This window comes from Candoia aspera, chromosome 2, assembly GCF_035149785.1.
Source record: "Candoia aspera isolate rCanAsp1 chromosome 2, rCanAsp1.hap2, whole genome shotgun sequence".
In the NCBI taxonomy this organism is placed as follows: domain Eukaryota; kingdom Metazoa; phylum Chordata; class Lepidosauria; order Squamata; family Boidae; genus Candoia; species Candoia aspera.
In genome coordinates this window covers 18117774-18143130 of record NC_086154.1, presented here as the reverse complement: position 1 = coordinate 18143130, position 25357 = coordinate 18117774, and the positions used below count along the sequence as shown (strand labels likewise).

The 25357-nt window shown below is 45.5% G+C and overlaps 1 protein-coding gene across 1 annotated transcript in view; it reads left to right on the top strand.

Annotated features, from left to right (window-relative positions):
- The window catches only part of GABBR1 (gamma-aminobutyric acid type B receptor subunit 1), a 68740-nt gene that overhangs the window by 8576 nt on the left and 34807 nt on the right, over nt 1-25357 (top strand). The window contains exons 2-5 of the mRNA XM_063291384.1: nt 10116-10319; nt 11322-11510; nt 13576-13608; nt 23379-23539. Coding sequence (XP_063147454.1) covers nt 10116-10319; nt 11322-11510; nt 13576-13608; nt 23379-23539 — 587 coding nt within the window. The remainder of the gene's footprint in view (nt 1-10115; nt 10320-11321; nt 11511-13575; nt 13609-23378; nt 23540-25357) is intronic.

Here is a 25357-nt window from a genome sequence, read left to right as displayed (position 1 = left end):
GTCTGCCCCAAGATCCTTCCCTGATGGCACTGCTGATTAAGTTTCAGACATTTGCAGAAAGGAGCTCCATTTTCCCCCTAGAGGTTGGGGAATGTAGGAAATCAGAACAGAAACAAAACCAATGAAGTCTCGTCCAGCACATTCATGACAAATGAAACAAATAAGGTCTCCTGAATGAATTTCTAGGTCATCAAATGCATGGAATACAGGCCTATGAGTGTACTGCTATATCTACTGTGTGTGTGTGTGTGTGTATTTGTGAATACAGGTAGTCATCACTTAATGACCACAGTAGGGACTGGAAAACTGGTTGTTAAGTGGTGTGGTCATTAAATGAGTCACCACGTGACTGGACCCAATTTTACGACCATTTTTACATTAAGCGAATCACTGCGACCATTAAGTGAATCACAGGTTGTTAAGCAAATCCAGCTTCCCCAATGGATGGTTTTTGCCAGAAACTGGCAAAAAAGGTTGCAAATTGCAATCAAGTGACCACAGGACGCTGCAACTGATGGTAAATGCAAATCGGCTGCCAAGTGCCCAAATTCTGATCAGGTGACTGCGGGGGTGTTGCAATGTTCTGCAACAGTCGTAAGTGTGAGTACAGGTTGTAAAGTGCTTTTTCTGAGACTGTTGTAACTTTGGACTGTTGTTAAACGAACAGCTGTTAAGTGAGGACTACCTGTATACATACATACACACAGCTCTTGGTTTCATGGGGGAGAGAGAAGGGGAAGGGTGAACGAAAAGCTGAAAGGTAGAATTGCCTAACAGGCAATCAAAATTAAATGGTAGTTAGGTGTAACCCAGATAATTTCTGCATTTAATAATTAGTAAATACATGGGTGATAAGAAATTGCAGTCCTTATTTAATCTGTGAAAAAAGGCGTTAAATCGTTGAACGAATTCCAGCTCCACTGTTTGCTGATTCATTCCTTTTTCTCGTGGATAGTGACCCTGAGGTCAGAAACAGCCTGGGGCGTTGAAACGATCCCTTTTCTTTTGGGAATATTGCCATTTTTAATATCAGATTTGCGTATGCCTATTCTGTTGCAAGGAGATCAGATAGGCTGTCCGGCGTAGCACACGGTACATTGGGCATTGCTGATAGGGCAGGACAGGTACCTCGTAGAAGACCGAGGGGGTGCATGTTTCCCCGATGTTATGGGTGATGTTATTAGCCCTGCCACTGTGTTATTTAAATAGCTGGGGAGAGTCGTTGCAGACTTTGGCCCCTGCTCTCTGCACTGTGGCATGCATAGAGCATTACAGTATTAATTAAAATGATAATTCAATTCCATGAATAATCCCTTTTTAATATAATTAAAATTCAGTTTATTAACTGAGGCTGGCTAGTAATTGTTGTAGGCTCAGTGGCTATCTGCAGCAAATCCAGGCCAGGCACCTAGGAGATGTGTGAAAAGGAAGCATCCTTCCTTGGATGATTAATTATACTGTTGAGCGGCTTTAGCTGAGAACAGTAGGTGATGAGTGGCATTTTGATCGTTCTTTTTTTCCTTCTGCGCCTCTCTTGTACCAGATTATTCCTGAGAACTAGTTGATCTGGTATTTAATTTCATTGGGTGGAGTTGTGTGGGATGGATCCAAACAGATGCTACTAACTTTATGTTTGGGCAATTTTTTCTTTCATTGTTCACCTTTTTCCTTTTTCTGTCCTCCCCCATCAATACTCTGTGTGTGTGTGTGCGCAGGTGCGCACTCGTGCACACTTTCCTTTCTCGGCAGTCCACATTGTGTGGATCTGACGAAGCCAACTATGAAAGCTTACGCAATAATGAACATGCTAGACTTTAAGAAGCGAGATAGAGCCTGGATTATTTTTGCTTTAGGCCTAATCCTTTGGCAACAGAAAACAGGATTCCTGTGATGGGAAAGCATAGCCCGCCCCATTGCGGCGGCTGCCTTCTCGTACCTTCCTAATTCCAAGCCCACCACCTCTTAGAGCTGAGTTATAACATCTTCCTTCTAAATATGATTGCTTAGTTGCTTCAGAGAAGAGGGGAAATGGCTCTAGAAAGTAATGAAAAAAGGCATGGGTAGAATTTTCTCTTCACAGCCTATTTTACAGTTGGGAGAACCCATTCTTCTCGGCAGCCGATTCTCTGGCCTGGCCAGCGAAGAAACCGAAGTAGACCTTACTAGGACTTAAGCCCGTTCTGCCGCTCTGGTGCCCTTTACACATATTGGGTTCCCATAATCCCCAGTCATACCGGCCAGGGATAATAGGAGTTGAAGTGTAGCACCTCGCAGGAAAGTATCTCAATAATGGGCTGCTGCGATCTTAAATTAGCTTTCCCTTTCTTGAATCAATTAGCTTTATTAGATTAGCAGTATGACTGTTGTCCAGTGTTTAATTACAGCTCTGGTTCTCTCCTGCCTCATGATAATGCCCACTTCTTTGACACAGGCTTTTGTGTGCCAACCAAGTCCTTTGCTCCTCCTGACCCACCTGCACTCTTCGTTGCCAGCCCACGCTGCTTCTCTCTCTTGCGGCGTTGCCCATCCCTGAACCAGGGAGGCAGGGGGAGAATAGGGAAAACCCTTCTGGACAGAGAGGCTGTCCAAGGTCTTAGCAGCACTGAGAAATAGAAGGCGGCGTATAGAAGACTTTCCCCTTTTATCCTCATTGCAACACCGGCTGGGTTCACACGTTGTACTAAGCTGTAACATGGTTTGTTTAGTTTGGCTGGGCATGTCGCGTCAATGCAACTCTTAGGATGTGTAAATGATGATTGGCGGCTTTGTGTGTTATGTGAAGCCGCCAATTGTAGTTTATTCAGTAGTTTATTCAGTGAAAGATGGCTAAATAAACCACAGCTTGATGCAATAGGCAAAACCAGCCAGTAAATATATAAAGGTCTGGCTCTTTATTTGTTTGTTTATTAAATTTTGCCACCACCCTGGGCAGGTCACTTCCCTGAGATTTCTTGGACGTCTCCCATCCAACTGTTAAGCAGTCCCAATCCTGCTTAGTTCTTTGAGAGTGCCAATCAAAGGGAATGTTTGTAGCTCAGGGTTGAACTGTGGAGTCCTTGGTGCTCTCTGAGCCTTGTTGTTTTCTTGCAGATGTTCATTGCCAGACTAGGCAACATCTACAGTGTGAAGAGGGAGTGGGCCTTGCTCTCACTTTATATACCGTGGCTCGCCCTGCTTGTGTTGGTAGGGATGTTGTTCTCTCCTTGGGAGTTCCTTGATTGGGCTGTTGTTTGCTGCTTGGTTGATTGCCTGAGTTGATAGTTCCTTGATTAGGATGTATTGTGCTGTTTGATGGTTCATCCAATCCTAGTGTTGATTTTTGCATATCTGGGTGTTGATTGCTGGCAAGGGAGTATGCTGGTCTTTTGGCTTTTCTATTGTCTCTTTTGAATGGTATGTAGATGTTGTTTACCTCTATGTGTCTGTTGATGGCTGCTTGGTCTGAGTGCCAGGCTTCCACGAGTTCTCTGGCATTTTTGGATTCGGCTTGGTTTAGGATGCTCACAGTTTCCCAGTTGCCACGGTGATGCCATGTGGTTGTAACAGTCTGTTGGTGGTCTTTGAGAGTAACCAAGCTCCTCTAGGCACTGCCATTGCTGTGAGATGTGCCTGGCTATAATTTCCATATTTTTCCCCCGAATTCGAATTAAAGGCACCCATTCCCTCCTGCACCTGAAAAATATTTTTAATATGTGGAATCCCACTCTCTCTCCTCTCATTAAGCAAGAAGAGGCAGCTGCTCTGACTAGGGAGCAAGAGTGAGGGAGATGAAGGCTGAATCTGCGACCCTCAGTCTGCCTTGTTTCCCCCACGTGATTTCACTGCCCTTCGGGCACACACTCCTTTTCAGCCTGCCCCAAGGGAGGGAGAGCCTCCATCTTGAGCCCCTGAGCATCAGTTTGCTGCATTGCAGTGCAACATCAGGGAAGGATTGTTGCCTCCAAGCTCTGCTTGTGGGTTCCCAGAGGGCCCTGGCTAGCCCTGATGGGAACCGGGATTCCTTTGACGTGACCCAGCAGGACTCCTGTTCCATTCAGTGACTTAGTTCCTAGAATGCATTAAGCCAATACGTATTTGCCTCTAAGAAGATCTTAGAGATGGATTAGCAGCACACGGTGAACTTTGGTGAATGATGGCTTAGTGGGTAGCATGAACTAGGTTGTTATGGCCTGTCTAAAATAAATAAATAAATAAAGGGTTTGTACAAGTTTGGATCAGGCTTGAAGCCCAGAACAGCGGATTCCTGCAAACAGAGAAGAAGCGGCTTTGGGGAAGGGCGGATGGCTGAGCTGAGCATTTTGTTTGGGATCCAGTCACAATCAGATGAGGTCACTCCATTTGGAGGTGCTCTTGAGGACTCAGAGGAAGCCTTCCAGGTAATCTCTTATTTCCTGGAGTGACCTCATCTGATATTGCATCCTCCTGCTGTGCTGTAACCCAGCGTATCTCAACCTTGGCAACTTTAAGAGGGGTGGACTTCAACTCCCAGAATTCCCCAGCCAGCCATGCTGGCTGGGGAATTCTGGGAGTTGAAGTCCACCCCTCTTAAAGTTGCCAAGGTTGAGAAACACTGCTCTAACCCACAAATTGTTGTGTGTGAGTGAGATTAAGTGACTGGTCTAGCACAGTCTAGTCCAACTTGGGCCAGACTAGAGTGTAGATTTGCACCCAGACTTCCTGGTTCAGATTATACCTGATCTAGTATCCTGACCTCATCTTCTTCTTTCACCATATGTTCTTTCTCCATTTCCATCAAATGGAGCCCTCCTCTGTCTCCTTTTGTGTTTGCCTGGGATATAGAAGAACTTGGTGTGTGTGCAGGGGTGGTGGTATGTGTGTGCAGATGGCCATTTATCCTTGCAGACATCCCCGTCAGGGAGCCATCATCCACCTGATGCCTCCATTCCGGGGGTGAGAGGAGAATCCTATTCCTCCGTGGCTCCAGCTTCTTAACTGATTGCCAGGGTGAAGCTGCTACCAAATTTTCTCCCATTTCTCCTATTGCATGAATGACATTAAGGGATGACTAGAATATCACTGAATAAACTGGTTAATGTGATCTTTAAGCCAGGATCCAAAAAGCTCTTAAGCCATATGCAAATGTTTTTGCATAGGATAGCCTAGATTTTTGCTGGTGGTTCTCTGCTGGCTGAATGAGGCTTGATAGCTGTCTCTCGGAGATACTCTTAATTTGGGGTTAGCTACGTTAAACTAAAGGTTGTGGGTGTCTGCCAAGGGCAGGGAGGCAAGTGACATCATGACATCATCAGGGAAATGATGTGAATTCTGTAATTACAGTACTGATTCATGCCATTTGCATGATGACATCATGGCACGTGAGGCACTATTGTGGCTTGTACCAGATGCTTACACTGAACTAGGCAGCCTCCCACTATTACAGTCTCTGATTTTACCTATTTCTTTTCAGTTGCAGTCTTACCTTCTAGACAAAACCATCCCCCTTTCTAAAATAGTCACTGGTTTCGGAAGTACATTCTCAGATACAGAGTGGATGCTCTCTGCAGAAGCCCTTTCATCCAGTCAATCTTTAGATCCTACTGTTGCCAAAGATTTAGCGAGACAGTGCTGTGTAGTGACATTTGTGCTGGGTTGCGATCAGAGATCTCTAGTTAGCTGTGGGCTTTGCACATTGCACTAAGCCATAATATAGTTTTGTTTTGACTTAACAGATGACTTGAACTGAGCCCCTGTGATTCATAGGATGGAGCATGCTGTGGGTCAGCCCCCTCACAGCAGAGCATAATCTGCAAGCAAGAACTACACAGACTTCAATAAAGGGCTTTAAGGCAAGGATTAGGTGCAAAGTGAGAGCCAGTTTGGTGTAGTGGTTAAGGCACCAGGCTAGAAACCAGGAGGCCGTGAGTTCTAGTCCCACCTTAGGCACAAAGCCAGCTGGGTAACCTTGGGCCAGTCCCTCTCCCTCAGCCCTAGGAAAAGGACAGTGGTAAACCACTTCCAAAAATCTTGCCAAGAAAACAGCGGTGACTTGTCCAGTCTCGGAAAATCAGACACGATTGAACAGATTAAAAAAAAAGGTGCAAAGTAGAGAATCCTGGAATCTGTGGTAGAACTTCCCCCCTCATTTATTATTGAGTTTGTTTGATGGAATTTCTTCAAAGGCTGTGAGCCTTTTCCTCTTAGACTGTTTGCAGCCGGGATTGATTTTATGAGATAAGCTACTAACAAACTTTGCAGTCTGTTGGTTGTTTAGCATTCCTCCTGGTACCTTCCCAGCCTCCCCACAGTCTCGCACATCATGCAAAGTCCAGCCAATTGTGGCTTGTTTAACGAACTATGGGAAGGAGTAATGGTTTTATGTTTTATTCTTAACAATAATGTGCTACATGTGTGGCATCTTTACGCTTCAGCAAATGACCAAGCACCTGGTCAACCTTGTAAGGGCTTAGAACAGTGTTTCGTAACCTCAGCAACTTTAAGATGTGTGGATTTCAACTCCCAGAATTCCCCCACCCAGCATGGGGGAATTCTGGGAGTTGAAGTCCACATATCTTAAAGTTGCTGAGGTTAAGAAACACTGACTTAGAAATTAAGCGGGGTTGGGCTTGGTTAATAATTGGATGGGAGACTACCTTTTCTAGGGATTTCAAAGTCTCTGGGAAATTTAAAAAAAAAAACCTCCTGGAAAAAGACAATGGCAAATCACATCCATATGATTGCCAAGAAAAATATGAGGATGCATCTCTGAAGTCAGCAGGAATTCAGCTGGAGTCAAAGGAGATTTTACTAATGCTGTCTTCAAGACCAACCAAAATATCTTTAGGCTTCTCTCACACTGTGGGTCAGGACCTCCTGGGTGACTTAGATGAGGCCATGTTTTCTTTTAAACCATCTGATCAGCCTTGCTTTGGTACAGCAGGAACCTGAACAAAATTTGCTCAGGGCTTGGCCCCTTGCCTCAGTGGGCTGTTCCAGGACAGCAAAGTTTGAGAACCCCTTTATATACCTTCAAGAGTACCTGGAAGCTACAGCTGGTCCAGAATGCAGCCGCGTGAGCAGTCTTAGGAGCCCCAAAGACGGCCCATATAACACCTTTGCTGCGTGAGCTGCATTGGGTGCCAGTCTGCTTCCAGGTCCAATTCAAGGTGTTGGTTATCACCTTTAAAGCCCTACGTGGCATGGGGCAAGTTACCTGAGGGACCGCCTCACATCGACCTGTACCACCCGGTCAGGCAGAGAGGGCACGTTGCGGATTCTGTCCATGAGAGACTGTCAGTTGGCAGGGTCCAGGAGGAGGGCCTTCTCTGCCATAGCTCCCGCCCTCTGGAATAAGCTACCCCCAGAGATTAGGAAAGCCCCCACTCTCCCGGCCTTCTGAAAGGGAGTCAAGACGTGGTTGTGCCACCTCACTTGGAGTGGAAGGGGGGGATAGCTTGTCATGGTGGTGGTTGGCACCTTGACATGGCCCCAGGAAATTTTAACAAGACTGTGATTTTATCATCTTGGGTTCTGGATTTCATATTTTATATTTTAGAGCTTTTGCCATATTTGTATATTTATATTTTATAATGTATCTTTTTAACTGATATTTAATTTCTACTGTTTCAATTCGTCTGTAAACCGCCCAGAGTCATTTTCGAGATGGGCGGTGGAAAAATACAATAAATAAATAAATAGCAAGATTGGGAGTGAGAGGTCCTGCCTTTGGCTCTACTTCGTGCAGTCCTGCAGGGTCCAATACCTTCTCTGCTCCTGTTTAATATCTACATTAAGCTGCTGAGATCATCCATCATCATGGGATGAGGTACCATCAGGATGCTGACGATACCGAGCTGTACATCTCCGCCCCTGGCAAATTTAGTGATGCTCTTGATGTCCTGTCTCGGTGACTGGAGGCTGTGGGGGTTTGGATGGGGAACAACAGGTTTCAGTTCAGCCCTAGCAAGACTTGGGTTTGGGGGCCTTCGGGTTGCAGGAACATGCTATCTTTGGTGCTGGATGGGGTGGCACTGCCCCAAACAGACCCTGTGCACAACTTGGGGGTCCATCTGGACTCATGACTCCTGCTCAATGAGCGGCTGGCACTTAAAACTTGGTTTTACCTGCAGGCCTGTGGATCCAGTGGAGAGATGGAGCCTGCAAGATGGTTGCACTGTTTCTAATCTGCACTTTCCTGCAGATTATGTTTCATGGTTTTATTGTTTTTTTAAATTGTTTTATTTGTTTTGGTTGTTGTATTTGTTTTTTGTTATTTTAATTCTGGGAGCCGCCCAGAGTCACATATGTGAGATATACAGCTATATAGACTGAATAAATAATAGATTAAAATTTAATTATTAAAAGTGAGCGTAGATGTATTTCTTGTCCGACCCTAACCCCAATCAAATAATTAATTGGGGGGGCAAGCTGTCACACAAATTCATGCTTTATTTTAGGGGGTCACGATACCCCAAAACTTGAGAATCCCTGGGCTGTGTATTCACTGAAAAAGGTGAAAGGGTGGGGTGGAAGCTGGCATGAAGTTGAAATCAGGGAGTCTGCATTTAGGTGGGATTAGGGAAGGAGAGATACTTGTGGTATATCTGAAGGTACCAGATATACGTGGTTGTGCCACCTCACTTGGGGTGGAAGGGGGGGATAGTTTGCCATGGGGGTGGCTGGCACCTTGACATGGCCCCAGGAAATTTTAACAAGACTGTGATTTTGGTATATCTGGTACCTTCAAGGCAAACACATATATTACAGGATAAAGATCATGGGCTTATACCTGAAGGGTTATCTTGAGTCACAGATTGCTGAGAAGGGGGGTGAAGACAGAATTGTAAACAGCAAATTAAGAAGGAATGACCCGATAACAGTTATTATCAGGCAACAGCTGTTTTATGACCGAACAGCCACTGTTCTGATAGTTATCACCGTTGCACTTTCATTCTTGTTTGATCTGCCTGTTTGCATTGCTTTTTCCAACTGTATGATTCAGCGTATCTCCTTGTGCATCATTTGGTGAGAGTACCTCCCAAATCCCTTTTCATAGATCCAAAGCCTCTTTCAATGTCATGGACAAATTTCAGTTTCCCACCATTCTGAAGCAGGAAACACATGAAAAATATAGTGTATATCTATATTAGCAAACTGTCTCTCGGGACTGCAATTAAATCGGGCTTTGTTAAGGGGGCTGATAAGGTGGTGGACTGGTTGACCTAGGCTCAGGTCAACCCTCAGCCATAGAAATGCACTGGGTGACTTTGGGGCGATCATGCTTGCTCAGTCCCATCTGCCTCACAGGGTGGTTGTGCGGAGTGGGGGGTGGAATGGGGAGGAACAGCACTATATGTTGCCTTGAGCTCCTGCATGAAAATTAAGATTAATAAGCAAGTGAACAAATAACTGTATGGTCACAGCAGACTGCAGCATCTAGCTCACCTTGCAGGGCTGGACAACATGGTCAGTACTTGGATGGAAGGCCACCAGGAATCCCACTAGATTGGCCAGTTGAACATAGGGTTTCGGTATATTGTCCAGAAGACTACATGGATGTGTTCATGTAGTCACCAAAAGCTGAGTTTGACTCAAATGAATTGTTCTTCTTTTTTTTTTTTTTTACTGTTACCAGTTGCACATAGGAAAACCTCTATGATTGCTGGAATAAAGAAACATAAAATCCAGCTTGTAAAATGGCTGTTTGGAGCGAAAGGAGGATTAGCTGATTTGAAGTGCCTCAGCGACTTCTTAAATTGATATTCAAGGATGATTTAGTTTCTTGGGCTTCCTCCAAAAGGCTCAGGAAATAATACACAGACATAAACAGACACACCTTTTAATCACATAGCTCTCCTGTAAAGTGTAGGTTGAAAGTGATTAGCTCCAGGTCTCCCAGTCATAAGCTTTGCAGCTGATCCAGATCTCTTAATTGACATCCCGGACCAGTTTTTGTCAACCTCCAGGCTGGCTGGAGAATTCTGGGAGTTGAAGTCCACTCATCTTCAAGTGGCCAAGGATGACAAACACTGTTCCAGACCCAAACTCCTACACACCTCTGGTGCTCAGGTTAAGCGTTACTTTCAAAAGCTGAATTTCATGCGCCCTGTATCACTTCTACCCCCTGAATGGATCTTTTGCTTTGCCTTCCCATCCAGGTTGCAAACTGATCTTCCCTCCTTGGGATGGTGGGATCCGCTACAGAGGCCTGACCCGTGAACAGGTGAAGACCGCCCACTTCCTTCCCTTCGACTATGAGATTGAATATGTCTGCCGTCCGGAGAGGGAAATTGTGGGGCCCAAAGTACGAAAATGCCTCCCCAACGGCACCTGGACAGACAGTGATGTTGAAAGCCGCTGCTGTGAGTCCAACCGGGAGTCTGAGAGAGGAGGCATTCTATTGTGGTGTTCAAAGCAGGTGGTGTGTGGGTGTGTGGGTGTATGGGTGTGTGAAACATTCTGGTGGATAGGGAAATTGTCCTTGCTTGGGGTAAAAACATTGTGCCTTGGGGGACAATGGGATACAAAAACTGTTAGTTTTCAGTGTAGGCTCCAAAGTGTCTAGATGAGCTATATCTGCCATGTTGGACAGATTTCTGATGACTTCATTTAGCTAATTTGCTGTTCTCCAAATAACTTGCGCGACTAACTTCATCCTGCTAGCCAAGGTGTTTTTTTTTTAAAAAAAACGCTTGTGGCTTTATTATTGCTTTTTCAGTTTCATCTTAGTTCATCCTGAGAGCATTCATGTGGTGAGAACATAAATCCATGAGGAAATTCTTCACCACCGGGAGAAGATGATGGGGGAAGCTTGACCTGTTGGATTTCTGCTTGTTTGGCAGAAAGACTTGCTGATAGGGGTGGCTGGGGAGGTAACTGAAAGGAAGTGCTCAGCAGATCTAACAAATCCTAAGTTTCGCACTTAGACCGCAGGTTTGGCATCAGCATCCAAACCTGAAATTTTTTCCAGGTGGCAGGCAGCTGTAAATGGTCATTTTAAATTTCTTAGGAAGCTCCAGAATACCCATAGAAGTGTAGGGAATTTACAGTGCCAACTTAGGTTTGCTTGTAGCTTGTGCCCATTAAGTTTGGGCTCATCAAGATAGGAGATGGTACACCAAGGAATTTTGCAGAAGATGCTTTCAACCTTGGAGTCAGCTTTGATCTACTGCAATCAGGCATAAGACTTAATGGGACAGACTCTACTGAACAGTCAAATTCCTGTCCCAAAGATACATTAACTTTGTGTCCAGGCAACTACAGACCCAGACAGGATGAAGATCTAGGTGGTTCAAGAAGCACTACCAAGCTATGTACAATAATACCAGGGGATGTTTCTGAAACGAACCCTTCTTTTTCTACAGTACGCACTTGTCCCAAGATGCACCTGAACCTGGAGAATGGGCAAGTCAATGTCCGGGCAATTGAACGGGTGCCTGTTGAAGGCACCTGGGTGGAGTATCGCTGCAATCCTGGCTTTTACCTAGCGGGCAGCCCCCGCAGCAATTGCACCAAGGTGGGCCGCTGGAGCTCCGCCAAACCTGTCTGCGAGTGTAAGTCACAAGGCAGGAGAGCAGAGCGGGGGAACCCCCCATGCAGGGAAGGCTTATGTGGAGCAGAAGGTCCTCACTTTTTTTTTAAAAGAGTATTCTAGATTGTTAACTTCAGAAATTCTGGAAGAAAAATAATATTGGGGATAGACGGATTTAGATCAATGTTTTTCCATACATTTTTCCATGTGTGGACTTCCACTCATCTTTAACACAGCTTAACACAGCTGAAAGATGCCAAATTTCAAAAACACTGATTTAGACTGAGTTTGCAGCAGCCATATCTGATTTTTTTTTTTTGCACACTCTAGCTTTCTTTGCATTATTTCATTGGAATATTATTCTTGGAGCTCCGTGTTAGCTCATGACTATTAGTAGTGCCCTGGTAAACTGAATGAGAGCACCCCAGTGCCCTGACTACAGGTAGTCCTCACTTAATGACCATTTGTTTAGTGACAGTTCAGACTTATGATGGTGCTGAAAAAAATGACTTACAACCAGTGCTCACACTTACGACTGTCACAGCATCCCCATGGTCACAATTTGGGTACTTGGCAACCAGTTTGCATTTATGACTGTCACAGCATCCCATGATCACGTGATTGCCATTTTCAACCTTCTCAGCTGGCTTCTGGCAAGCAAAATCAATGGGGAACCGTGTGATTCACTTAATGACCACTGCAAAAAAGTCATAAAATTCGGTTGGATTCACTTAATGACTGCTTCGCTTAGCAACTGAAATCTCTGTCTCAATTGTGGTTGTTAAGCAAGGCCTACCTGTAGTCATGGTAACAATGGCAAAATCAGTCAGAATAAAATAAGGTCACAACAGACCCTAGAATTGCCCCTGTATTTATTTAAACAGTTTCCATGCTGCCTTTCTCTGAGCATGAATTCAGTGACTTACCTAATAGCACATCATGGAACAAATGAAAAAGATGCAATGCAAAATCTATTAACATCAAAGAAAACATCAGCTGGGGAGGAAAAAAATCTCTAAAATAACACAGCCAAGACAGCAATCAATTAAAAGCCTTCAGTAACAATCAGGCCTTTCCCAAAGGTCTAAAAGAAAGAAGATAGAGGGGGCTTTTTAAAAGATGTGGGCTGCCTACTGCTGCTGGGCAGGATACACGCCTACTTTAACAAGTGGGTGGAATCAGGGAGCAGAACTGCCCCTCGCTTCTCATCTACACAGGACTTCAAACTCATTGATTCCTATGCATTCCTGTATAACCTATATACACTTACGTATACACACTCCTCTACATTTTCTTTTCATCACCCACTCTCAGACGTATACATGCAACCTCATACACGCTCATCTCATGCCATTGTTACCTTAACAAAAAGTCTTCTGCTGGACTTCAATGGAAGGCTTTTTCCAAGGCTAATCATACTGAGGATGATAAACGATGCAATGTATTTATCTGCCTCTCCCCATAAAATATATTGGAGTGCTTTACAATCAGGTTTAAAAAGAGTAATAAAACATTTATAACAGTTAATAAGAAACACACAGATTAATATGGAAGAGAGAGAGTAAAAATACTGTACATTAAAAAAAAATTGCCCCAGCTACTTATACAGGGAAGGCCAAGATTAGTCATCCCAAAACTAGGCTCAAAATCAGATCAATCCAGGAATGTCTGGTAGCCAATAAGACTACCAGATCTGGGCTGCAAAAATCCAGATGACCATTAGATGACAGCAAAGTAGTCAAAAAGTTTCCCATGTCTTTTTGCTGCCATTGGCTATACACATATTTGCAACCCAGATCCCACATCAGTTGGAATTGGGTTTTACTTAACTATTAAAATTTTAGTGGATATGTCTATTTATGGAATCAATATTGAGGATCCTAAATGTTTTTAAGCAGTTGATTGGTGGTATTGATAAAATAATCAGGTTCCTACCACCACTACCCACTTACAAATCATTTAATTTGGCATGTAATAGAATATTCTTGTAATATATTGTACCAGCTTATTTTTTTCAGGAGGGATAAAATTACCTTCCCCAAACTTTCTTGGGCCTCATCACTTTCTCTTCCTGTTTCTTTGCACAGTGTGGCGTCCTCCTGTTTCCCGGTCTGGATCAGGTGAGTTGATTTCTATTTGCCTATCATCCCTGCTCTCACATGTCTGCAGAGCTTTCTCACCTTCATCCCTCTGTGTCCCTGAATCTTGGGCTTGTCTTGCCTATTTCTTGAAGGTCTTCAACCCTGGCAGCCTGTTCCAGCTGATGCTAATAGGTGGCAAGGCTTGGTTCTCTCTGAGATCCTGATCCCAACAGTTAAGCTCATTCTTTGACAACAACACCATTAATGTGTAAAAGATAGGTAGGTGTGTCAGCATCACCTAGGAGAACATACACTCTTGAATTCTTCTCTGAACCTTGGCTAACCTACATCTCCAAGCTATTGACACTTAGCTTAGAGCTTTTGTGAGACCAGCTTAGAGTGGCAGATTACTACAGTGGCAAGACATACTCAGCAAGTATTGATGATAAGTAAACAGGTCAGCATGGGCTTTGGAAGAAATTGGGAGTTGCAATGTTTGATGTTCTTGCTACTCTACGCAGTATTTTTTTCCCCTCTATCAAATTAGCACATTTCCTCACACAATGTACTTCTATCTTGTACTTCAGTTTGTTTACCCTCATCCATGCCAAAACTGAAACTCAACAGCCTTCCTTAAATTAGTGGGCAGAAAACAGGCTGAGTTGCAAGTCCTTATTAATAATAATAATAATAATAATAATAATAATAATAATAATAATAATAATAATAATTTATTACATGTGTATGCCTGACTCTCAACAACTCTGGGCAGCTCACAACAAACAAAGAAATTACAATCAAATCAATAAAACATAAAAGATAAAGATAAAAGCGATGAAGCGAGGGGTTTCACTCTCCCTCACCAAAGGCCTGGGTGAAGAACCAAAGATATAACCCATACCTTTGGATCATTTCCTGAAGTGGTTTCATACTGATGTTAAATATTATAGGGAACAAAATGGAACCTTTGAAAACCTATAAGGCACAACAAGAATCCCATAGGCCTAACCTAACAAAGAGACTCAGATTCCCTGTAAAATTGTACCTCCCAAACCCAGCTAGGCAATTCCAAGAGACCAGGATTCTCCATTTTATCTATGCTTCCTTTCAAGTGCCTAGGAGCCTTGCAACTTCTTTTTGAGTTCCCCAACTCCTATTGTAAGGGACAATAGGCTGAAAAGGAATGGCCTCTTTTCTCTGGGTTGTTTTTGGTGTTCAGAAGAAGAGCCACGGGCACTCTTTCTTGTGCTGTTAATTAATTAATTAATTTTTAATTTATTCATCAAATTTTGCTACCGCCCATCTCCCCCCCCAGAGAAGGGGGGAATCTCAACTCTCTCTTTAAGGGCTTTGCCCATTTTGCTGAAAGGGGGCACACCTGCCCAGAATTCTCAATCATGGATTCTTTCTGAGGCAATGTTGTGGGTTGTCAGAGCCACTGTAGGGGTCTTTCTGCATGCACATTCTTGGTCAAGTTTGAACTTTGTTGTAGGGAGGCCATTTCCTTTTTCTCTCTCTCTAAGATCATCCAGATCTTATTTTTTAAAGCTATCAAAAGGGAGACCCACTTCAACCCCAGGTTGAAACTCACTGGCTTGGCTCTCTGATGGGCAATGTTTGTAGGCCTCCACTCAGCTGCCAGGAAATGTCTTGAGAGACTACAGATTGTTCTGCTTCTCATTGTGAGTCATGAGCTGGGAGGCCCTGGGGACACTGGATTATGGGATGCTGCTTTCTACCGGAGCAGTGTGCACCTCGGCCAGTTTTGTCTCATTTGCCTGGAAAAGATTTTTCAAAGTCTCCGGCAGAATTGGGCCTTTTCAGTCTTTCTGATGGGAGATATCAGAAGCTGAACATGGGACCCTCTTTCTGCTTTTAAAGCTTGTGTTCTCCTCAACTCTGCAGCTTTGGCCACATTAGTGGGAGATTATGAGAGTTGTAGTCCAACATTGGTTGAGGCCATCAGGGTACAAAATTAGTGTCAGCTGTCTCTGGTGAAATGGACATTGCTGGGAGCCATATGGTGCTGAATATGGTCTGAATAAAAAGGTGTGCAAAAGATGCATTTTCTCGGAAGACAAAAGTTCTGGAATCTAAGTCTGTTTTTCCCCATCTACACTCTATTGCAATGTTTCTCAGCCTTGGCCACTTGAAGATGTGTGGACTTCAGCTCCCAGAATTCCCCAGCCAGCATGGGAGTTAAAGTCCACATATCCAAAAGTGGCCAAGGTTGAGAAACACTGCTTTATCAGTTTAAAGGGACAGTGCTGTAAACTCTGAGGAAGCTGTTTTATCCCAGATCAGAACATTTAGGCATGTAGGTAAGGACAATATTCACTGACAAGGCTGCATCTCTCCCCTATTCCGAGCCTTCCTTGGGGCTTGAACTGAAGATATTTTATGGGAAAAATGGTCCTTTATCCCCAGGCTACAAGCCTTTCCTCCAGCCAGTTATACTTTATGCACAAATTAGGAGCTGCATATTTATTTTATAGTCTCTTGCCTTGATCTTTGAGACATAGCATTCCAATTGCTGGTCCTGTACATAAAGGTTTTATTTTTCCTTCTGTATCATTTCTTTCATCCATCTCTCCTTGATAGAGATTTTTTCCCATGTTTTATTGATTTAGCTACTTAATTTAGAAGTCATGAATCCTCATCACGAAGAACATTGAATGGGGCATATCATACAGGTTTGCATTTTGATTGTAGCTTGGGGTGTTGGAGGCGCTCTGTGTAAAGCAAGCCACAGATTTTATCCCCATGTTGTTGATACTAAAGCTGAGGAAATATAGGCTCATCCGAGGCTACCTGAATGTGAAGCAAAAATATAACTAGGGATTTCTCTGCTGATAGCTTAAAATATGAGTCAAAACTTGTCCATGCACGCTCCTGCACATATCAGTAGTTAAGCACTAGTGCAGTTGGCCCCAAATTAAACAGGAAAACATTCCTGTATTTTCATTATTGTTGTTGCTGTTATTATCATCATCAGCCCAAATCAACCCACTGCAAGACAAAGTCCTCTTTATTGAAGGTTATGGACCATGATCTACCACACTGATCCTGCACGAGTTGGTAGTTAGATGTTTTTCAACTCCCGTATCACACCCACCCACCCATATACATACGCACAGAGACAGAGTGGGGACCCTCCTTACATCTTATTTCTTTTTTGCAAATGCCAGGCTTTGTTTGGGAAATGGTGGATGACGGCTGCCTATCATTTTGCTGCGCTTTTTTAGATCTATGGTACAGAAGATTTCATCATTACCTATGGAAGTGAAACAAGAGCTGTCAAATGTGTGGATAGAGACAGACAGACAGACAGGACTTGGGTTATGGAGGTCTGGGTTTGTATCTTCACTAAACCATGAAGTTCAGTGGGTATCTTTGGGACAAGTCACTCTCTCTCAACTCAACCCACCTCTTAGGACTGCTGTCAAAATAACATGGAAGAACCCCCTGCATATCTGTTATCTTTCTAAGGTGATCACAACTGTGCCTCTAAATTTTCAGTATGCTTCTTGTACTGAGTACCGGCCTCCTAATTCCACCTCTTTCTCTATCCACTGCTAAATTGCTGAAACCTTTGTTCTGTGCATTTGTAATACCTGCTACCTAGGAATGCTGCCAAAACTGTTCCTCAGAAGTAAATAATCCTGGCCTGGGCCATAAATTAGAAGACTATACATTCGGTGGAACTTGCCATCATGTTGTGGTTCTCCACTGTCCTACTCATGTTCCTTACAACTGCCAGAAGGTGTGTGGAGAAATAGAAGCTGTCTCTGATGTTAATGGCGTGAACGATTCTATGTCTTGCAGCCAGGCCAGGGATTAATCTAACCTTGGGAAACTGGCTTGAGTCCCTGCAGATTCATGGCAGAAAATGTGACACTTCTAAGAACACTTCTGTATCACTGCTTTTTCCATTCCCCAGCTATTCAAATCCAATACACTGGTGTAGGCAGTATCTGTATCTAGTACAGGAAGTCCTCACTTAACAGCCATTTATTTAGTGACAGTTCAGACTTACAATGGTGCTGGAAAAAACTGACTTATGACTGGTCCTCACACTTACAACCATTGCAGTGTCCCCACGGTCACGTGATCATGATTTGGGCGCTTGGCAACCAGTTCATATTTATGAGCATGTGGTCACATGATCGCCATTTTCAACCTTCCCAGCTGGCTTCAGGCAAGCAGAATCAATGGGAACCACATAATTCACTTAACAACCACATGGTTTGCTTAATGCCTGCAGTGATTCATTTAATGACCGCCACAAAAAAGGTCGTAGAATTGGGTTGGATTTGCTTAATGATCTTTTCATTTAGCAACTGAAATTCTGGTCCCAATTGTGGTCGTTAAGTGAGTACTACCTGTATACTGCCATCATGTTGTGATTCTCCACAGCTGGTATATTGGATTCAGATTCAGGTTTGCAAGAGCCCACAGTTGTTCCCAGAGTGGACTGTGAGAACACCTGAGCTGGTTAGTATCTCATAGATACTAACCAGCCATATAGTCATAAAGGCAGCCATATAGTCATAAAACTATATGGCCGCCTAACTAGCTATCCTAAAGCCCAGTGTGAGGGCATCAGGCAACAAGGAATAAGGCAACTTTTTAGCCTCAGGGAGGCGGGAGTGCCAAAAAGCCAGTGCCCCCACTATGAAACTGGCCCAGCATGACACTGGCCCACATCAGTTCCCCCCAGTATGAAACTGGTGCACATCCAAGCCCCAAAAGAGTTCCAGTGTCTCAAATGGTAACACAGAAATGTTGCTATTTGAGATTTGGGGTAGTTGAGCTAGAAGAAAATTGACCTGGATGTTCAGCTAGCATGGAAGCTCAGGGATATGGGCTCACATATGTGGAAAGCACCAGGTTAGGGTGGGCTGGGTGAATGCTGCCTTGACCAGACAGGCAGCCAAAAAGTTGACCTCACCATTTGCAGAGAAACTTGTTTAAAAGCACTGGAGTGTGAAATCGTCCGATGAGATAACTTCCCCTTGATGAGGGACTTTAAAGAATGCCACGGACCACGAGTGCTTTTCACGGAGGTGTAACTAAGTACTGCTTTGTTTTGTTCTACATGCTGAGGATTGGCTGGCTTCCTTCTTTCCCCCAGCATGCATGTGCATGTGGCATGGGAGCCAGACTTGGCCTTTCTTTAAAGGTAAGTGTCTCTTGCAGTTGGCCAACCTTGCTTAGGCTTGGAACTAAGCAGGATGGGCCTGATAGGACTTGAATGGGAGATCACCAGGTAATTCCAATATCCTCCATACCATTGCCAAGAACATTCCAGGGGTATGTCCACATCCACTTGAAGAAACCTGACTTTAAATAGGAAGTAGGGTGGTCACATTGCAACCCAAGCATAAGACACATTAAATCACCCAACTGCTGTTGGAGATGAGGCAGCCACAGTTCCTCCCTGTTCCTCTGGGGCTTAGTGCCTTTTTTCCCTTACAAGACTCCAAGTTAGTTGCATAACAGAGGCAGAATGGACCTCAAGACCAGGGAAGAAACAGGTAGGAAGACACCCTCTGCCTCATTTCTCATGCCATTGGTAGCTACAGGCCTAGAGTCCAGGTTGGAAGATGGCAGCCTAAACATAGGAATAGAGTGTTCCCTAGGATAAGTAGGACAGCTATTTCATTATTGGGGAAGAGAAATGCCAGACAAAGTTTAGAACGAATACTAAGGCAGGCTTCCTCATTCTCATCCAGATGGGAATTTGCAGAATTAAAATCTTGTCACATCTGGGGGACACCAGGTTGCCAGAGGCTGCTCTAGAGTAGGCTTCTGTTGCCAGGCCCAAATCTACCAGCAGCAGTGGGATATGGTTGCCTAGCAACTATCACATTCTCCATCCCCCAGCCCTGCCCCTCAGAGCCGCTACTGCTGAAGGCCAGCTGTTTGAATGGAGGGATGGGGGAACAGCTGGCAAATATCTTTTGATAAGTCTTCTGAGGATGCAGTTCAGAATATGCATAGGACTTCCTGTATTGTTAATACTATTGCACGTACACTTTTCTTCTGTTACAGTTGGAGGTAATACCTTTAACAAGATATAGCCAAGACAAATGGGATCCCCAAATATTCCATTTAAAGCCTTGACACCTCACTCAGTGAGCTGGAACAGGCTGCTTGTTGTGTTCCCCCCAGTATATAGGGGATGCCATTTTGGAAAGATGTCCTACTGATAACTCCAGGAGAATATGAGCTATAATTTGTCCTTTCTTACCAAAAGCCTGAGAGCCTGTTGCCTTAAAACTCAGGCACCCTGAGTGGTGTGGAGCTGAAGACCTATTCCCTGAATCTGGGAGAGAAACAACTTAACCTTTGCAAAGGTGGTTTTCTGCCTACCCGAAAACTCAAATCACAAAGTATTTCAGGCAAAAGCAAAAAGCCTTTATTAAGGGGGGGGGGTGTCAAACCCTTTTATAGGGTACAGAAACAAATGATACATTCATTTAGTATATGTGATATGTCATAAAGCAATTAAACAATAAAAGACATTGATTACATGTGAGAAAAGAAGAGTTAGAAAAGAGGACTAGACTTTAGAAATGCTAATATCACCTTTCCTTAAAAGCTAATAATGAAGCCTAAAATTCCAGGTAACAAGCCCAAATTTGAAATTTTGATATTAAACCACAATGAGAGTTTAAGGCAGTGTTTCTCGATCCTGGCCATTTTAAGATGTATGGACTTCAACTCCCAGAATTCCCCAGCCAGCATGCTGGCTAGGGAATTCTGGGAGTTGAAGTCCACAGGCCTTAAAGTTGCCAAGGTTGAGAAACACTGGACTGAGTTAAAATAAGGAGATTGTGCTCAGGAGCACAATGGGGACATTCCTGAGTTGCTAACTTTTCCTTTTCCAGTTGTTTTTCCTCTTCAGCGTACCCTTTCTTACTAAATCTCCATTTCCCTACAGGGGTGAACACAGAGGGGCTGCAGGGAGGCCCTTTATTTCTTTCTGTTTCCGTTCCTTTTCCAGCCACCTCCGCATGTGTCTCTTTGCCAGGGAAATGTCAGAAACCAGCAGGGAGAGGAATTGGTGATATACACTACCTCCTCCCCATTTCCCAGAACTGGGAAAAGAGCCAAGGATTTTAAAGTGCAACCCCCCCCCAAAAGCACAAGTACCACTATTCTAATAAATTTGCCCCCCCCTTTCAGCAAATCCAGGAATCCTGCCTCCCAGCACCTCCGTGCTAGGCCAGACATCCATATTCTCTGCCCCCCTCTAAACATGGAGTAGAACTGATACACCACAATTGTCTTTGCTTCGTGTCATGTGCCCCTATTTATCTGCTGACAGAATAACCTAAAAGAAGATTTTTTTTTTCCTTCTGGCCACCTAGGTTAGGGCTACCTGACCTGGGCCGCAAATATCCAGGCACTGGCTAGATGGCAGCAAAGAGATAGGAAAAGTTGTAACTCGGCTGTCATCTATGGGTTGTGTGCACTTCTGCAGCCTAGATTCGGTGGCCCTGATGTGTTAGACAGGCTCCTTCTGCACATCAGGCTGGGATTCATTTTTCTGCTGCTGTCTTGAAGGCTGCGATTTGCTGATCTGTGAATTGCTGGTTGTGGTTCGCCATTTCCATGGCATCCTTGCCTCAGTTTTATCTACACCACTCAGTGCTTCCCTGCTTCCCTTTTAGTATGTTTTGATAAATCCCACTGCTTTTTCTTTCCCCCATGCCTGCTCTGCACCCTTTCTTTGTCAGCCTTCTTGTGCTGTGCTGTGCTGTGTGCCTCTGTTAAGCCTCTTGCTACCTCCTTTCCCTCCCTCTCTGACTCCCATCCTGCATTGTCTTTCTTTTTATCTGCTTGTCTTGTCCAGCCTTTGCTTGTTAGCTGCATCACTCATTTTCCTCCTTCTGTGTTCCCCACGTTAACTGCATTTCTGTTGCTTCTCATCCGTCTTCATTAGTCCACCTCCCTCCTCAGCTGTTCTCTTTCTCCATCCTTCCCCACATCTAATTTCTACCATGTCTTCCCTCAAGCCTCACTATACACTTTCCCCATCCTTCTACCAATTGTTCTCTCCCTTCTCTGTGCCCTTTCTCTTCTGCTCATTCTTCTATCTCCAGCTAATTTCTTCATTCTTTAAGCGCCCCCTTTTCCATAACCCTTCATTTATCTTCCCTCCATCTTCCAGCACACCAGCAAGTATGACTGATAGGGAAGCATGCTGGTATCCACAGTGGAGGGCCACATATTTTACCCCAACCTTTCGGGTTTCTTCATGTTTTTTAAAATACATGTTTCCCTTCTTTAATCATTCTTCCAAATTCTTAATACTTCCCTCTTTGCAAAGCTTTTCTTTATCCAAGCTCCTATCATATGTGCCTTCAGGTCTCCAACTTGGACCAGACATTCCTTTGGACTTCCATCTGTTTCTGGTCTTCCATCAACTTAGTCCAGCCCCAGCCCCCCATATTTTTCCCAACTACCTCCAAACCCTCATCCTCTCTTGCTCTGTTTTCCATCTCTTTACCTCCCAATCCCTATTCTTGTCTTTCAATTATTCTTCCTCCATGTATCCTCAAAGCACTCCAGACATCTCTTCTTTCATCCTTTCTTGTTGCCTCCTATGGGTTCACTCCCCCGCCCTTTTTTTCTGGTTCACATTTAACCTGAATGTTGAATTTCCATTCACACAATACTCTGAATCATTAGCTAAGTGGGCTGCATTCACATGACCCCATCCCCCTTCCCCCAATAATAAAGTTTAACCAAACTTAGCAGTCCCAGCTATTCTTAATGGGATTTGACTGGGGGAACCTGGCCAACCGGCCTAACCCACTGCTTTTCTTCCTTTTAGATTTTTTTATCCTGCCTTTATTATTTTTATAAATAACTCAAGGTGGGGAACATACCAAATACTCCTTCCCTCATCTATTTTCCCCACAACAAAAACCCCGTGAGGTGAGTTGGGCTGAGAGGGAGTGACTGGCCCAAGGTCACCCAGCCAGTTTCTAGCCTGGTGCCTTAACCACTAGACCAAATTTCCTGTTCCCCATCACTTCTTTTTTTTTTTTTAAACTGATCTCACCCCTGTACCCCGTGGCTCTGGTCTGCCTCACTTGTCTTAGTCCTCTTTCGTAGCGCTCCTCAGCCCCACTTCTCCCTTGCCTGCTCCATCATCTCTGCCCTTTCTCGCCACTTCTTATCCATTTGCTCTTTATGCTGCTCCTGTCATCCCAGATGGTTTCCCAACCGTTTTTTCCTCCTCTCCCTCTCTAGCATTCATCTGCCCTTTCCCTAGCGCCTTTTTTGCCTCTCTCCACCGTCCCCAGGGGTCTCCGCATCCCTTCCCCTCTTCTTTCTTCTCCATCATCTCCGCCTTTCCTTTGCTGCCTCGCTCGTCCGCCGCCCCTGCGACGAGGCGGTGCAGGGGGCTTATTGCAATTCCCCCCGCGCCCTGGACGGCGACGTTCCGCGCCGGCTCCGCACTGACATCAGCCCCCGCCCCCTCCTCCTCCCCCCCTCCTCCTTTTGGCTGGCTCGCTCGCCTGCCCGCCCGCCCGCCCGCCCGCCCGCCCGCCCGCTCGCTCGCTCGCTCACTGCAGCACCGACGCCGGGCAGAGCCATGGAGGAGCCTGCTCCGGCGCCCTCGCTGCCGCCGCCGCCGCCGCGCAGTGCAGCCGCCGCGCGCCCTCGCCGCCGCCGCCCCTGACCTCCGGCCGGCACCATGGCCTTGCCCGGCCCGCGTCCCGGCGGGGGCCCCCAGGCGGCCTTGCTGGTGCTCACGGGCTGGCTGTTGCTCTCTCCTCCGTTGGGCGCAGGCAAGAAGAGGCTGCACATCGGGGCGCTTTTCCCCATGACCGGCGGCTGGCCGGGGGGCCAAGCCTGCCTGCCCTCCGCCCAGATGGCCCTCGAGGACGTCAACAGCCGAAGGGACATTCTGCCCGACTACGAGCTGCGCCTTGACCACCGCGACAGCGAGGTGAGCAGAGCCCCACGCCCCATCTGCCCCGCCCGCCCAGGTGGGGACAGGTGGGTTTCCGCAGGGGGGGAGGGAGGAGGCCCTCGGTTGCGGCGGGGAAGCTGCCCCCCTCAATTGCACTGGAGGGAGGGGTAATCTGGGGACCAGAAGGGGGTGGGGGGATCGAATTGGGAGGGGAGGATGTTGTGCCTTATAGCTAAGGTAGTCCTGCGTGCAGAGGGATGGTTGAGCATATTGGACAATCCTGGCACAATTCTACACATCCCCAGATCATGCAGGGACTCATCTGTAAACGGAGAGCAAAGCTGCTTGGAAAGATGTTTTCAAAAGTGTCAGTCTACGCAACTGGGATACTGCTAGGGGAGAGGTTCATAGAAAGATGGAAAGACAAGGCAACCTTGAAAGTAGAAATGTGGAATACCAGGAGCTGAGTCTTTGGGGGCGGGGGAGGGTTCGCCTCTTAGGGCCATGTCCTCGCCAGGAAAGATCCATGAGCAGGCTAAAAGATGAGGGAGAAGAAAATGGCAGGAGTGGGTTAGCGCACAAGGGCTGCACAAGGGGTAGAAAACGTGAGCATAACGCCACAGAACCCCCTCTTTTCTCACCCAACTTTTGTAGTGTTCCTTTTGGGCCAGAGCACCCCTCAGAAGGTCCCTGCGCAACCCTCTCACTTCTGTGGAAGAGTGGGAGAAACGGTCAAGCCTGGGCTATTCTAGAGAGCTTTAAGCCCGGGAGCCTCGGGGTAACGCCACAGATAATGACCAGGGGGGTTGGGGAAAGAATGGGGAGGCGGAGGCAGAGGGCTCTCCTAGGGCCCTGTGGTCCGTCATAGCAGCGAGGTAAACAGGCGGAGAAAGGGTGGGACTGGAGCAGTGACACTGGCGCACTGACTGGAAGCAAAGTTTGGAGACCATGTTCAGAAATGGAGCTGGTAGGAAGGGGCTGGTGCTGGAGGTGCGAGGGAAAGAGTCATATGGAGATTCCAGACACGATTCACGACAGCTTGCTGGGGTTCCCATGTAGAGATGTGCTGGAGGAAGATCCATGTTTCTAATCTGAGGCGGAGCAGCAGCAGTAGCAGAAGCAGCAGCTGAGGGAAATATTAACCATAAGTGGAATATTAGGAAAATTAGGATAGTGGATAGAATGTAGATGGACAGTTTTAGGGCAGAGATGTTTGGTGCAAGGTCTGTTGTAGAGAGGAGTCTTCCTGTATGAGCGATGGATAGGAAGGCTGTGAGTTTTCAGGGTTGAGTTTGGTTTAGTCTCCACTAGGTACTGGCCATGTGGATGAACCTGGGTAAGAGCTATGGATCTGATACAGGTATATTCTAGATTGTAGGCACGGATGGATTTTGATGCAAGTTCTGTTTTGATGCAAGTAGAGAGAGCAATCAGTGCCTTTTGAGCCAATGATGGTGTGAAATTCCCTCAAAGCACCAGTTCCTTCCCAACCCAAAATGTGCCAAAGGCAGTTGTGAATAGGGTTGAATAGCAAAGATTCCCTAAGCCAGACCTGTCTCTTGAAATGTAAATATCCTTGTCAACCACCACCTTCTCCCCTTCCCAACATCTCATTTTTTAATTCATGTGTCTCACTCAAGAAAGACTGTGCAGAAGATCAGCATGGCATTTCCAGGGACCTAACTTTGGTCATGCCAATTGTTTTGTATGCTTCCATTGCACACTTGTGTGCTGTGTTCGTTGTCCATTTATGGCTGCATGCACCATTTCTGACTTGTACATTCTTGAGTCTTTCTGTATGCATGCATTCTTACTGCTTTCCAGTATGAGTTGGACGACTCAGCTTGTCTGTTA